This window comes from Salmo salar, chromosome ssa09 (genome assembly GCF_905237065.1).
Source record: "Salmo salar chromosome ssa09, Ssal_v3.1, whole genome shotgun sequence".
Taxonomy (NCBI): Eukaryota; Metazoa; Chordata; class Actinopteri; order Salmoniformes; family Salmonidae; genus Salmo; species Salmo salar.
In genome coordinates this window covers 136,095,103-136,109,077 of record NC_059450.1, presented here as the reverse complement: position 1 = coordinate 136,109,077, position 13,975 = coordinate 136,095,103, and the positions used below count along the sequence as shown (strand labels likewise).

Below are 13,975 nucleotides of genomic sequence, written 5' to 3'. Positions count from 1 at the left end.
AAATGTACATTGATTGATTTGTTTTAGACAGGGAAATCATATGATTGTTATCCGAATTTTACAAAAAGGTTGGGTGGAAATATCTTATTTTTCATGATGAATAAATGTTTTCAGCTGTCACAAAGGCAAGTTTAAACATTTAGGCGTCGTGTTGAATTATACATTTTAGGAAAAACAAAACAAATCACTTAAAATAATATTACAGAATGTACAAATGTATAAGAAATGTGTTATAAATGAATTGTATGATATTTTATTTTCAACTAAAATGGACCCTGGGTACCCTATTTTTATGCATTACGTGAATGGTATGCCTAATCATCATCACAAAGAGCCATCATCAATGTTGTTTTTGTGCAACTGCTTCAATAATCCTCTTGTTTACCAGGATCTCAAGCATGTACTTTCAAGTGTCATGTTATGTCTGTCTCAGTCATAAATATTAGTCCCACATAAATGTATCAACGATTTATGTAATATATGGAAGGGAATAGAGCTGGAGACGCACTGTTGTAAGGGCTAAAAGGCTATTGAAGTCAAAACATACAATTATTCCCATGCATTTTCACAGGACAAGAGGGTTGATGATTTTAACTCATCCCTGAAACCCAGCTGATGGTCGGTCTGTTGGTGTTTATCATGCTGGTTACAGCCCCAGCCAGGTGTGCTCTCTCAGGATGACTGATAGGATAGGCAGGACCAGATAACAGATATGGGAAACTGTAGGCTACATGCTGTTGGCCTCTGCCACATGTTTTCACCAACAACATGAGAGAAGCCTGGAGCTGAGGCTACCACGCTGTTTGATAACACACGTCTCCAGAATGGGAACATTTGAAGCCACTCTTGTCATCCTCATACACAGTAATACTGAGCCTCCTTTATTTACGTCATACATTTTCTGTGCCCTTTCTCAGGCTGTGGCTATGAGCCTTTGAGAGAGCTGAAACCTCTTCCATTAGAGAAAAATGAATTACTCCAAGAATACTACTGTGCAACATAGGTCAGTCTCCTAGTTTCAGAATGGTGTAAGTACAAAATCTCAGCAACATGCATGCCTCTGTTTCCAGGGTGGTGGTAGTAAACTTAGGTTTGCTTAATATAACAGATGCACACAATTGCAGGTCCGGGGAACAGTTTATGGTGGGCAGCAAAACTTCATAACAGTATTGTGAGTAAATAGCATGGTCTCCCTCTCTAATTGACTACCAGTGACACGGAGTAGCATTATATCTAACATTTTACAAGCTCTCGGCAATCAATGCAACACCATATGGTCATAGGCGGGGACTGTGCTGCAACTCTGAGATAAGTAGTTTGTCATTTTTTGGAATTAGGCAACTGGTCTAGCTCTAAAATAGATAGTCCTTGTCCAAGCACATTCAACAGTGTCTTATGTAACTGCATTAGATATGAAGACCCCCCCCCCTTGCATCATCACCCATTTGCCATCTAAGCCATATTGAACCATCAGGTTATCTTCTTCCAGTCAGCCTTTTTTGGAACTTTGTATCCAGAGAATTTCACTCAGGGATGGGCAACTGCCAAAATTGTCTTTGGAAGAATTTCCAAAAACAAATAAAAAAATCACTTATATTTTAGTTGAGAATTAAAATAGTAGAATACACAAGGCAATTTAGAAATTTGGTTGTGCTGCATCAGCAGTTTGTCTCTTGTTATGTCAATCCCTGACAGTCACTCAATTAGCTTGTCAGTTAACATTTTTTAGATTGGTAAATTAGTCTAGCCAGCTATCTAAACTTGTAGTAATCATGGTTTAATTACCAACCTGGGCCCCATTGATTTTGTTAGTCATTCTCACTCAGATATACACCATAGCAAAATGTGTAGAATTGCAGGAAATTATCAGTAAATGTTCATTTTCTCTCCACCCAATGGCAAAATGAGTAGATTTGCAAGAATGTAGCTATAAAATCGATAAATATTATCTCTACCCCATGGCTAAATGGGTAGAATTGCAGCAAACTTGGTTTAAAACTGCAAAATTTTCCCCACACCCGGTGGCGAAATGAGTAGAATTGCAGGAAATTAACTATAAAACAACAACATTTCACTTTTGTCCCCCAAAAGGCTAGAGCCGGCTCCTGAATGTGTGGGTATGGATGGGGGTACGCAAACCAGCGAGCCACTCATGATGAGTTCAGATTTTGTGTGACCCCCACCCTCATCAAAGTTGCCCATACCTGATCTAGCTAATATCACTTGGGCTGATCGTAAATGGGGAGGTGGGGGTAAAACATTGTTTACCCCTTTCCAGAATGCAGATTGCCAGTGGGATTTACAGTAGCGCGCTGAGCACTTCCATTGCCTTGTCCAACTCCGTCACAACACACACAGTCAGACCTCCAGCTGCATATGAGTCGACAGGTTGTGTACACAGAGGAAGTCGACTGGGAAAATTTGATAGCTGAATAGATTTGCTAAGAATAACATCTAGTAGACAAAGGCACTCAGACTTCGCCATGTCAAGTACAACAATCTCAAATACCGGCTTTTAAAGCAGGATATGTCCATAGTAGACTGTACTGGATTTTTAACTCGCAGTTGCAAGCCAGCTGACGTTAACGGGTCGTCTGCTAGCAAATTGAATATTTCCACTGACCAAAAAAGCAACTTGGAGTTATCCGGGTAAGTGTAAATACTTGTGTGAATTTAACTATCCAATGTGTCATATTTCGCCGTTTTAGTCCAACTTTAACGTCATTCTAGCTAGTCTGTACAGTACATTGAGCTTTTGCCAACTGATTAGCTAACGTCAGCCAATTCTTCCTGACTGCGTTCTTCCCGTCCTTAGTAAGTAGCTAGCCAATTTAACTAGCTAAGGTCAGCTAGCCAATAACGTTATAGCCAAAGTATACAGTGTACTGTGTACAGTTAGCTAAAGTTAAGCTGACTTTAGTTTATTGTTGTTGTCATGCGGAAATTTGGGATTCAAATTTCGCCATCATGAATGAACACGTCAACAAAAAATGTTTTTCCTTGGAGTGAAGTTTTTATGTCTCCAGGAGGAAGGGATCGTTCTTATTGAGCCCCAAGACTACTATTATTGCAATAAAGATACAAAAAATTGTCCTCAAGCCAGACTTTGGTAGTAATACAATATGAAGATAATTTAGCTAATAGATTACGCCGAGATGTTTCACTTTCAAATTGTATTTTTTATTTGTATTTATTTAACTAGGCAAGTCAGTTAAGAACAAATGTATTATTTACAACGAAGGTTTCACTCGGATGACGCTGGGTCGCCGCTCTATGGGACTCCCAATCACGGCCGGTTGTGATACAGCCTGGAATCGAACCAGGGTCTGTAGTGACGACTCTAGCACTGAGATGCAGTGCCTCAGACCGCTGCGCCACTCATTAGCCCAAAATGCAGCCACACCAAACAAAAAAATTATTTCAAAGTTTAACAAACCATAGAACTCTGCACAACTTGAGGACTACTTTTAACATTTTTTACAAATACACATTTACAGGAAGAACTGTGCAGATACAAAGTCTGGTAACACAGAATTTAACCGAGGGAGATTTTACCGTTTTGTTACCAAATTTAGCATCTGCAGTTTTTCCAGTAAGTGTTTTTTTTTTAAAACTGTGTTAGTTGTTCAAATTAGTCATTATACATAGAGTTGTATGGTTTGTTAAACTTTGAAATCAATATTTTTTGTTTGGCATACATTTTAAAGTGAAAAATCTAATTCTGTTACCGTGGAATTGCCCTTAGTTCGGCATCTCAGTACTTGGTGATTAAATCTTCTCTGCTGTGTAAGGCTAGTTAGTGGATGTTCCACTATGTAAGGCTAGTTAGTGTAAGGTGAATCTGATGCCCTGCCTTTGGTAGTAATGGGGACAGTGGCACACTTCCCTGTAAAGGTGCTGTTCTATGTATGATACAATAAACTGAGATCATGACTCTGTGGTTACTCCAGAAGTTATTGCTCTGATGGTATTGTATGTATATTAATTCTCATGGTTGTCTTACAGGAGCCGAATGGCCTCTGTTGTGGCCTCTGTTGTGACTGTGAAAACTGAGAAGCGACCTGCTCCTGCTGACCCTCAGGATGTTGACTCCAACACCAAAAAACCCAGGTAACAAAAATTGATATGAGTAGCCTACATTTAGTACTCAGTTCCTGTTTATGTGCCAAAACATTATCGGTATGTCACTGGTCAGGAGCTTTTTCTCTTAGTTCCTGTTCCTAAACCCATTCTTTATCTTTTCAGCCTAGGTTTGAGTTCAAACAGCAGCCAAGTAAACTTGCCATGATTTGTTTAACCTTCATGTTGTCTAAGGATTTGGGAACCATCAATGGAACCATCACTCAATCTCTGCCTGCCCCAAAGGAAACTGCTGCCCAGCCTGAAGACCAAGCGGGCCTCCGAGCTGGTCCTAGTTATTGGTACAGGGGTGAGTTCAGCTGTGGCCCCTCAGGTCCCTGCGTTGCGCTCCTGGAAGGGTTTGATCCAGGCCTTGTTGGACGCGGCCAACGACTTTGACCTCCTAGAGGAAGAGGAGAGTCGGCGTTTTCAGAAGAGCCTGAAGGACGACAAGAACCTAGTCCACGTGGCTCATGACCTCATCCAGAAGCTCTCTCCGGTAAGGCTTCCCTTCCCCCACTCCTTTGCACACACAGACAGCCAGATGTGGACAGGACACTGCCAATACACTGTCTCCAGCTGGTTGTGACACATCAGTGTTGTTCATTGTAAACTTTCCTGTATTGGGATTTGTAATCCTAGTGGGAATGACAGTGGCAAGGAGTCAGCATTATTATATCTAAATTCTAAAACATTTGATTGTTTTTCAACCTGTGTTCTTTGTAAAAGGTGATGCCCTTGCCAAAGTACAGGACTGATAGATTACAACAACAACACTTCATCATTCATTGCGTTGTTTTCAAAGCCACTGACAAGTTGGCTCAACCAGTTCTGACACTTTAAGGCCTGTTATTTGATTCGCTAGATGAAGAAATCCCCCCCAGTGAATAACCTCTCATTGATTTCTCAATAAGTCAACGAACCAGTGGACCGTGACTAAATGATGGAGAAATTCAAGGGGAAAACATTTTAGGGATTTCCGTACCAGCCCATATCCCCGTCATACCAGGTTGGCTCAAACCATAACTGATTGATGAGGTCTTAATACCATCTGCCTTCAGTGTTAGTCATGTCTCATCGCACCTTTCACATTGCTTAAACATGCTTTGTTTCAGCAGCCTGCCTGTTGCCACAAAGGGAACAAACAGCCCATTGTGGGTTTATCCATAGTTTTTATTCCGGTTCACAATCATGCAGGCCCGTTGCTGTTGGCTATGGATTTGGGGGGCTTTAACGTTTTAATGGGAGTGCTGCTGCCTAGTAAAAAAATATGTTTTGTAATCATGGAGTAATGTCAATCCGGGAACACCGGCCCCTGCCAAGGTTTCCATTCAGCCTCAGAATAACAGAGCGCCCCACCAGACTAAATAGCTCACAAGAGGAGACAAGATTATCAGGTGATTACACAGCCATGGACCCTGTGGCAAATATTTTTATGTTCTTACTTAGCAAGCAGTGGCTTTCCACAGGCCTGTCTGTACATGTTCAGCATCTTATCAGGATGGAGTATGCAACTTTAGCTGAACATAATTCACTTTATCACAATTCCAGTGGGTCAGAAGTTTATATACACAAAATTGACTGTGCAGTTTGGAAAATTACAGAAAATTATTTAATTGCTTTAGAAGCTTCTGATAGGCTAATTGACATAATTTGAGTCAATTGGAGATGTACCTGTGGATGTATTTCAAGGCCTACCTTCAAACTTAGTGCCTCTTTGCTTGACATCATGGGAAAATCCAAATTAATCAGCCAAGATCTCAGAAAAAAATGTGTAGACCTCCACAAGTCTGGTTCATCCTTGGGAGCAATTTCCAAACGCCTGAGGGTACCACGTTCATCTGTACAAACCATAGTACGCAAGTATAAACACCATGGGACCACTCATACTGCTCAGGAAGGAGACATGTTCTGTCTCCTCGAGATGAATGTACTTAGGTGCGAAAAGTGCAAATCAATCTCAGAACAGCAGCAAAGGACCTTGTGAAGATGCTGGAGGAAACAGGTACAAAAGTATCTATATCCACAGTAAATCAAGTCCTATATCGACATAACCTGAAAGACCGCTCAGCAAGGAAGAAGCCACTGCTCCAAAACCGCCATAAAAAAGCCAAACTATGGTTTGCAACTGCACATGGGGACAAAGATCGTACTTTTTGGAGAAATGTCCTTTGGTCTGATGAAACAAAAATAGAAATGTTTGGCCATAATGACCATTGTTATATTAGGAGGAAAAAGGGGGACGCTTGCAAGCCGAAGAACACCATCCCAACCGTGAAGCATGTGGGTGGCAGCATCATGTTGTGGGGATGCTTCGCTGCAGAAGGGACTGGTGCACTTCACAAAATAGATGGCATCATGAGGAATGCAAATTCAGTGGATATATTGAAGCAACAGGCCATCACAATGCCCTGACCTCATTCCCATAAAAAATGTGTGGGCAGAACTGAAAAAGTGTGTGCGAGCAAGGAGGCCTACAAACCTGACTCAGTTACACCAGCTCTGTTAGGAGGAATGGGCCAAAATTCACTCAACTTATTGTGGGAAGCTTGAGGATGGCTACCAAAAACATTTGACCCAAGTTAAACAATTTATTAAAGGCAATGCTACCAAATACTAATTGAGTGCATGTAAACTTCTGACCCACTGGGAATGTGATGAAAGAAATAAAAGCTGAAATCATTCTCTACGATTATTCTGACATTTCACATTCATAAAATAAAAGTAGTGATCCTAACTGACCTAAAACAAGGAATTTTTGGATTAAATGTCAGGAATTGTGAAACTCAATTTAAATGTATTTGGCAAAGGTGTATGTAAACTTCCGACTTCAACTGTAGATCTATGGCGCTTGTTATATAAAGTACCCTGAGTCTCATTTTGTAGAATTGAATATGCTGAAAACTTAAAGACAAACACTTTGAAAAGAGGACTCTCTTAGCTTGAGGACTCTTGTAGAGTGTAGAAGGAGAGATTTGTCATTGCTTCGCCTTTTTTAGTCTTTGGTCACATTGTTGCCCATTTGGCACAGATGTCAATTCAACGTCTATTCCACATTGGTTCAACGTAATTTCATTGAAACAACATTGATTCAACCAGTGGGTGCTTGTTCACAGAACAGCTGAAGAGAACCAAGGCTTCTGCGAGGAGGAGTGTCCCGCGTCTCAAGAAGGGATCAAATACCGAGTGGGACACAGCAGTTTAACCCAATGGTATTGGTGCTGCAACCCAAACAATGTAAATAACTGGATTAGGACTGTTTTGGCACATAATGTCGGTTAATGAGCCTAATCTGAAGGTTAGACTGAATGTTTGTGACCTAAATCCTTTCATGCTGTCGTTGAATGACCTAGGCAAAATACTCTAGGCAATTATATTACAACTTTCCCTGTTTAGGACTAGATTGGTTGAAAACAACTCAACTTTATGGTCGAATCCTAGGCTATATCAATCTCAAAATCAGGATCGGAGCATGGTACTACTTTACCGTATTTGGTCGTTAAATAAATCCTGAAACAAAAGGAGAATACGTTCAGTGCGGAAGTCAACAGCAGGGTGGGTGGATAGCTAGATGCTTGCCCTTGGTGATGATGACTTCCTTCCTGTGGAAAGGGATCCTGTTGTTAGTTAATTAGCCCACTAGATCTCTAATCTCTAGACAGTCGGCCAGGCAGCTGGCTGTGCTAAGCTCACCTCGACACTGCTATTCATAGCGGGCCAGCACTTCTCCTATGTTTTCCTACAGCCATTGCCAGGTAGTGTGAGCATTTTACGTAGCTCTCGGTAATGAGATTTATCCATTACAGACAGCTGTAATCTCATGGCTACTCAAACATCCTGCCCACCAACTCCTTGCTCCATAGCCATAATGTTTACCGTGTATAGCAACTGTTTACATGCCACTGCTACTGATGGAAAAACATTTTCACCTTTCATTTACATGACTACCACAACCAGTCATAAACACTTTATTGTACCTTTTAAAAAACTGAAAATACATTTATAAAATGTCTCCCTCCTAGTAGTTAAGTACCAGCAGTATAATCTGGTCCCAGAAATGCAATACACACACCCACTAACCCCTATTCATTGTGTTCCTGCCCTATCATTGCAGAGAACAGGCAACGTGCGGTCCACCTTCTTCAAGGACTGCCTGTACGAGGTGTTTGACGATCTGGAGTGTAAGATGGAGAATGCGGGGAAGCACCTTCTCCGCTCCGTACTGCAACTGATGGAGAGTGGAGCGCTGGTCCTCACCACCAACTTTGACAACCTGCTGGAAATTTATGCAGCCCACCAGGGATCGAAGCTAGAGTCTCTGGACCTCACGGATGAGAAGAAGGTAACAACAGATCCCTTTTCCCCTTTGGAAAGATATCTGTAGTCATGTTCTTGTGTGCTCTTTAGGACCAAATTGTGTGCATAACTGACTTATTGAAATAGCACATCATGGATTGATGCCAATTGGGAATTTGCGTGAACATTTTTGTTACAGTATGTCATGTGTGCAGATCTAGTCTCTGTTTCTAAAGCTACACTAGCACACCACTTCGCTATGATGCAATTAGGAGTGTTATCATTTAGAGAAAATACCTAACTGAAAAAGTTTAATTTTTGGACAAAATTAAACTCAGTGGAGCTATTACAAAACTACAACTAACAGGTCTCGATCCTCATCATAAGGGGAAAAATGTAACATTTAACAAATACCTAACACAACATTGCTGTACCGTTAGTAGGAGGAGATATGCAGCTTTCAAATTATTTGCCACAGATATAAAGCGCTCCGCACATCATCGTCATTAACAGTTGGTAAAATGGCAGAGAGTGAGAGACAGGGAAGCGACATCAGTGAAGTCTTGTATTGCAATACTTTGACAAGTTAAGTAAAAATGTGGTGAAATGCAAACTTTGCGAGTTGGAATTGAGCTACAGTGGCAGTACAGGTGCAATGCTTAACCATCTGAAAGGGAGGCACCATGAGACACTAACTGTTGCTGGCCTGGCTGGACAAATTTGCAATGATTGCTTTGCAAGTACAAAGCGCGAGCTCTCAAACACCCTATAAGTGGCATTAACAACAGATTGTTGGATGTCTATGAACACGCTGTCATGCGTCACTGCGACGAACCATCACATTATGAGAAGTGGGACATGAAGTCCCATGTACTGACTACTGAGAACATGGAGGTGAAGCACACAGCAGAGAACTGAAAAACGTTAACTAACATTGTTTGAGTGGGTTGGGAACAGCAGTAAGGTAAGCCCCGTCCAGTAGCCAATGGAACTGCATTGTCCCCTAGCGAGCATACGCTCAAACATACAGCTGCAGTCGGAAGTTTACATACACCCTTAACCAAATACATTTAAACTCCGTTTTTCACAATTCCTGACATTTAATCCTAGTAAAAATTCCCTGTTTTAGGTCAGTTAGGATCACCACTTTATTTTAAGAATGTGAAATATCAGAATAATAGTAGAGAATGATTTCAGCTTTTATTTCTTTCATCACATTCCCAGTGGGTAAGAAGTTAACATACACTCAATTAGTATTTGGTACCATTGCCAATAAATTGTTTAACTTGGGTCAAATGTTTTTGGTAGCCATCCTCAAGCTTCCCACAATAAGTTGGGTGAATGTTGGCCCATTCTTCCTAACAGAGCTGGTGTAACTGAGTCAGGTTTATAGGCCTCCTTGCTCACGCACACTTTTTCAAATGTTCTATAGGATTGAGGTCAGGGCTTTGTGATGGCCACTCCAATACCTTGACTTTGTTGTCCTTAAGCCATTTTGCCACAACTTTGGAAGTATGCTTGGGGTCATTGTCCATTTGGAAGACCCATCTGCGACCAAGCTTTAACTTCCTGACTGATGTCTTGAGATGTTGCTTCAATATATCCAGGAAGATTGTGCCTCATGATGCCATCTATTTTGTGAAGTGCACCAGTCCCTCCTGCAGCAAAGCCCCTCCACAACATGATGCTGCCACCCCCGTGCTTCATGGTTGGGATGGTGTTCTTCGGCTTGCAAGCGTCCCCCTTTTTCCTCCTAATATAACGATGGTCATTATGGCCAAACAGTACTAATTTTGTTTCATCAGACCAGAGGACATTTCTCCAAACAGTACTATCTTTGTCCCCATGTGCAGTTGCAAAGCGTAGTCTGACTTTTTTATGGCGGTTTTGGCGCAGCGGCTTCTTCCTTGCTGAGCGGTCTTTCAGGTTATATCGATATAGGAGTCGTTTTACTGTGGATATAGATACTTTTGTACCGGTTTCCTCCAGCATCTTCACAAGGTCTTTTGCTGTTGTTCTGGGATTGATTTTCACTTTTCGCACCTAAGTACATTAATCTCTAGGAGACAGAATGCGTCTCCTTCCTGAGCGGTGTGAGTGGTCCCATGGTGTTTATACTTGCGTACTATTGTTTGTACAGATGAACGTGGTACCTTCAGGCGTTTGGAAATTGCTCCCAAGGATGAACCAGACTTGTGGAGGTCTACAATTTTCTTTCTGAGGTCTTGGCTGATTTCTTTTGATTTTCCCATGATGTCAAGCAAAGAGGCACTGAGTGTGAAGGTAGGCCTTGAAATACATCCACAGGTACGTCTCCAATTGACTCAAATGATGTCAATTAGCCTATCAGAAACTTCTAAAACCATGACATAATTTTCTGGAATTTTCCAAGCTTTTTAAAAGGCACAGTCAACTTAGTGTATGTAAACTTCTGACCCATTGGAATTGCGATAGTGAAATAATCCAACAATTGTTGGAAAAATTACACAATGCACAAGGTAGATGTCCTAACCGACTTGCCAAAACTATAGTTTGTTAACAAGAAATTTGTGGAGGGGTTGAAAAATTCGTTTTAATCACTCCAACTTAAGTGTATCTACATCACCTAATTTAATGCATTTTTTTTCGTAATGTTTACATAATAAAACAATTGCCATTTAAACGTTAAACGTTTTACATTTGTCATATCTATAGAATTGGACATGTGGTGTGGACACTGGAACATAGGTTTTGGTCCCCTTTGACCTTAAAAAAAACAGCCCTGATGCCGTCTTTTGTTTTTTTCCCCTCACCTTTATTTAACCAGGTAGGCTAGTTGAGAACAAGTTCTCATTTACAACTGCGACCTGGCCAAGATAAAGCAAAGCAGTGCGACACAAACACAGTTACACATGGAATAAACAAACAGTCAATAATACAATAGAAAAAGTCTATATACAGTGTGTGCAAATGAGATAGGATAAGGGAGGTAAGGCAATAAATAAGCCATAGTGACAAAATAATGACAATATAGCAATTAAACACTGGAGTGATAATGTGCAGAAGATGAGTGTGCAAGTAGATTGACTCAAATGATTAAGGACCCCTGTTAGGGGAAGTTGTCTATGAAAGACATGTCATGACAGTTTAACTATACTACGATGTTTATGCTCACAACACAGGGAATGCTCTTACACATAAAACATGTTTAAGGCATATTAAAGGCAAATTCAAGGGAAGGTATTTGATTCAAAGCCCAACATATGTCTTCTAATATTGTTGCCCTTCTAATATGGTGTCCTTACACCAGAGAAAATGGTCAACGCATTGACCTGTGAAAGTACAGTATGTTGTCTCTGACAGAAGTAGGATTTAGTTAGTATATATTGAGGTCAAATTTTCAAATGTCCTCCAACCGTTGTCAACATTTATGGATTAATCAATGTCAGAAATTGGAACTAACATGACAAATATATTTTTATTTTAAGCAGAACTTATAAACACTTCCTACTCTCACCTTAGCAGGGACCCAACATGGATTGTTATTTATGTATAAGCATCAAAATAATTGACGAGTCTATGTATTTTCATCAGAAGCCTGTGATAATGCCCTTCAGGTGTGGTATTTATGCCCCGTCTCCATCAGGACTAATATCCCGTCTGACAGTTGTGTTACTCTCTACCCAGTGAGAACAGGAATTGGTGCGATGGACTGTGAAATGTGTGTATGTGCAGGTCCTGGAGTGGGCTCAGGGGAAGAGAAGTCTGAGCGTTTTGCACATTCACGGAGTTTACACGAATCCCAGTGGCATTGTACTGCACCCTGCTGGCTACCAGAATGTACTGAGGAACACCGAGGTCATGGTGAGCATTGAGACAGGCAGCCTTTAAATGATACCCTGGAAATGTTAGCTCTTAGCAGTTGCTAATGTTTTAAAATATTTTATTTTTCAACCAATTTAAGACCCATCGCATTGTGTTAAATTGAAGTAAAGTAAATTCTGTCAGTGTCTTAATGAAAACTGAATTCTCTTGGTTCAACAGAGGGAGATCCAGAAACTGTACGAGACCAAGTCGTTTGTGTTCCTGGGCTGCGGGCGCACGGTGGACGACACCACCTTCCAGGCTCTGTTCTTGGAGGCGGTCAAACACAAGTCGGACCTGGAGCACTTCATGCTGGTGCGGCGCGAGGACGTTGGAGAGTTCAAGAAGCTGCGGGATAACATGCTGGACAAGGGCATCAAGGTCATCTCCTACGGCAATGAGTATTCTGACCTGCCCGAGTACTTTGAGCGGCTGGCCAACGAGATCTGCAACCGCGACGTGGTCACTAACGGCTGGGGTAAGGAAGCCACTCTGGTTCAATTTATAGGCAGGGGAGAGCCTTTTCACATATAACTTACCAGTTTCAGTGAAATTACTCAAACTCTCTTCACTGTATGTTTAGTAATCATACAGTATCCACTTCCTAGGTGATAAGTTACGCTAAGTGTAAATCATAAAACGATTATCTATTTTGGGCTTGGATCTCATTTTAGTGAGCCGAGTTGCACATTTTCCTGTGTTTAAACATGAATAGCTCCTTTGTTTGCCCTCACTATTTATTGTTAATCTGTTGATTTCATTGTGATTTTCATAGGATCTCCCTCCCAAGAACAGGAAACCCAGAATGGCTTTCATCCACAGAAGTGCCTTCTTCAAGGTTAGGATTGTGTACAGGCTTACCTGTAATGCATGGCAGTCCGTGGTAATATACAGCTGTTGGTTCTCCTTGTCTTTTACCGGTTCTCCTTCTCTTTCTGCCCAGACTATTCTTCTTGACAGGCACAAAACAGGTGGGAGTATCAGTCCTCTTCATCCACCGTTCCTTCATAGAGTTCAGTCTACTACTCAGGTCTGGTTTCATTGGATCTACTACAACTCCTCCAGGCAAATATGGGCCAGAAGAGACCATGTTACTGCTCTCTAGTCACCCGCTTATTGTTTTTATTTTCTTCTGTACCGGTTATCATGACAAAGGGAAAGATCCAGCCAAGTAAACTGAAAGCAGCTGTCCACCCTATGTAAATGTAGGCATAACAGATATAGATGTGAAGTAGGGATGACATAAGGACAGTTCCCTGATCTGGTTTCTCGCACATCATCATTTGGAAATGAATCCTGTCCTGAATGGATGGCTGGAGAGTCAGTCCAGTGGACCTAGATGTGATAGTTTCTGAAGAGAAGCAGGCGTGGAGAAAATGTAGCCAAAATATGGCGCAAGGGCTGTTCTGATGCAGCGCCAAGTGCCTGGATACAGCCTTTTGCCGTGGTATATTGGCCATATACCACAAACCCCTGAGATGCCTTATTGCTGTTAGAAACTACTTACCAACATAATTAAACCAGTAAAATTAAGTATATGGTCTGATATGCCAATCAGCATTCAATCCACCCAGTTTCTTTTTATGCCTTTTGTATTTTTAATACTGCATGTTTTGTGAAATGTGTAGGTATTTAAAAAAAATAAAATAATAAACACTTTGGTATCATACACCCGACTCCTCCTTTTCCATTTTGCCAATGTGATCCAGACCACACT

General features: G+C 41.2%; 1 protein-coding gene across 2 annotated transcripts; it reads left to right on the top strand.

The window, feature by feature from the left end:
* The first annotated feature begins 2,087 nt into the window (after positions 1 to 2,087).
* On the top strand, positions 2,088 to 13,927 carry LOC106612962 (protein FAM118B). 2 transcript variants are annotated; one of them, XM_014214688.2, is made up of 8 exons: positions 2,088 to 2,649; positions 4,006 to 4,110; positions 4,366 to 4,618; positions 8,234 to 8,461; positions 12,130 to 12,258; positions 12,439 to 12,736; positions 13,034 to 13,096; positions 13,202 to 13,927. In XM_014214688.2, exons 1-8 carry the CDS (start codon positions 2,528 to 2,530, stop codon positions 13,213 to 13,215), a joined length of 1,212 nt encoding a protein of 403 aa, XP_014070163.1. In that variant the 5' UTR covers positions 2,088 to 2,527; the 3' UTR covers positions 13,216 to 13,927. The 2 variants fall into 2 exon arrangements, with proteins under 2 accessions (XP_014070163.1, XP_014070162.1); XM_014214687.2 differs by having other exon boundaries at positions 2,090 to 2,649; positions 4,315 to 4,618.
* The last annotated feature ends 48 nt before the right edge of the window (positions 13,928 to 13,975 follow it).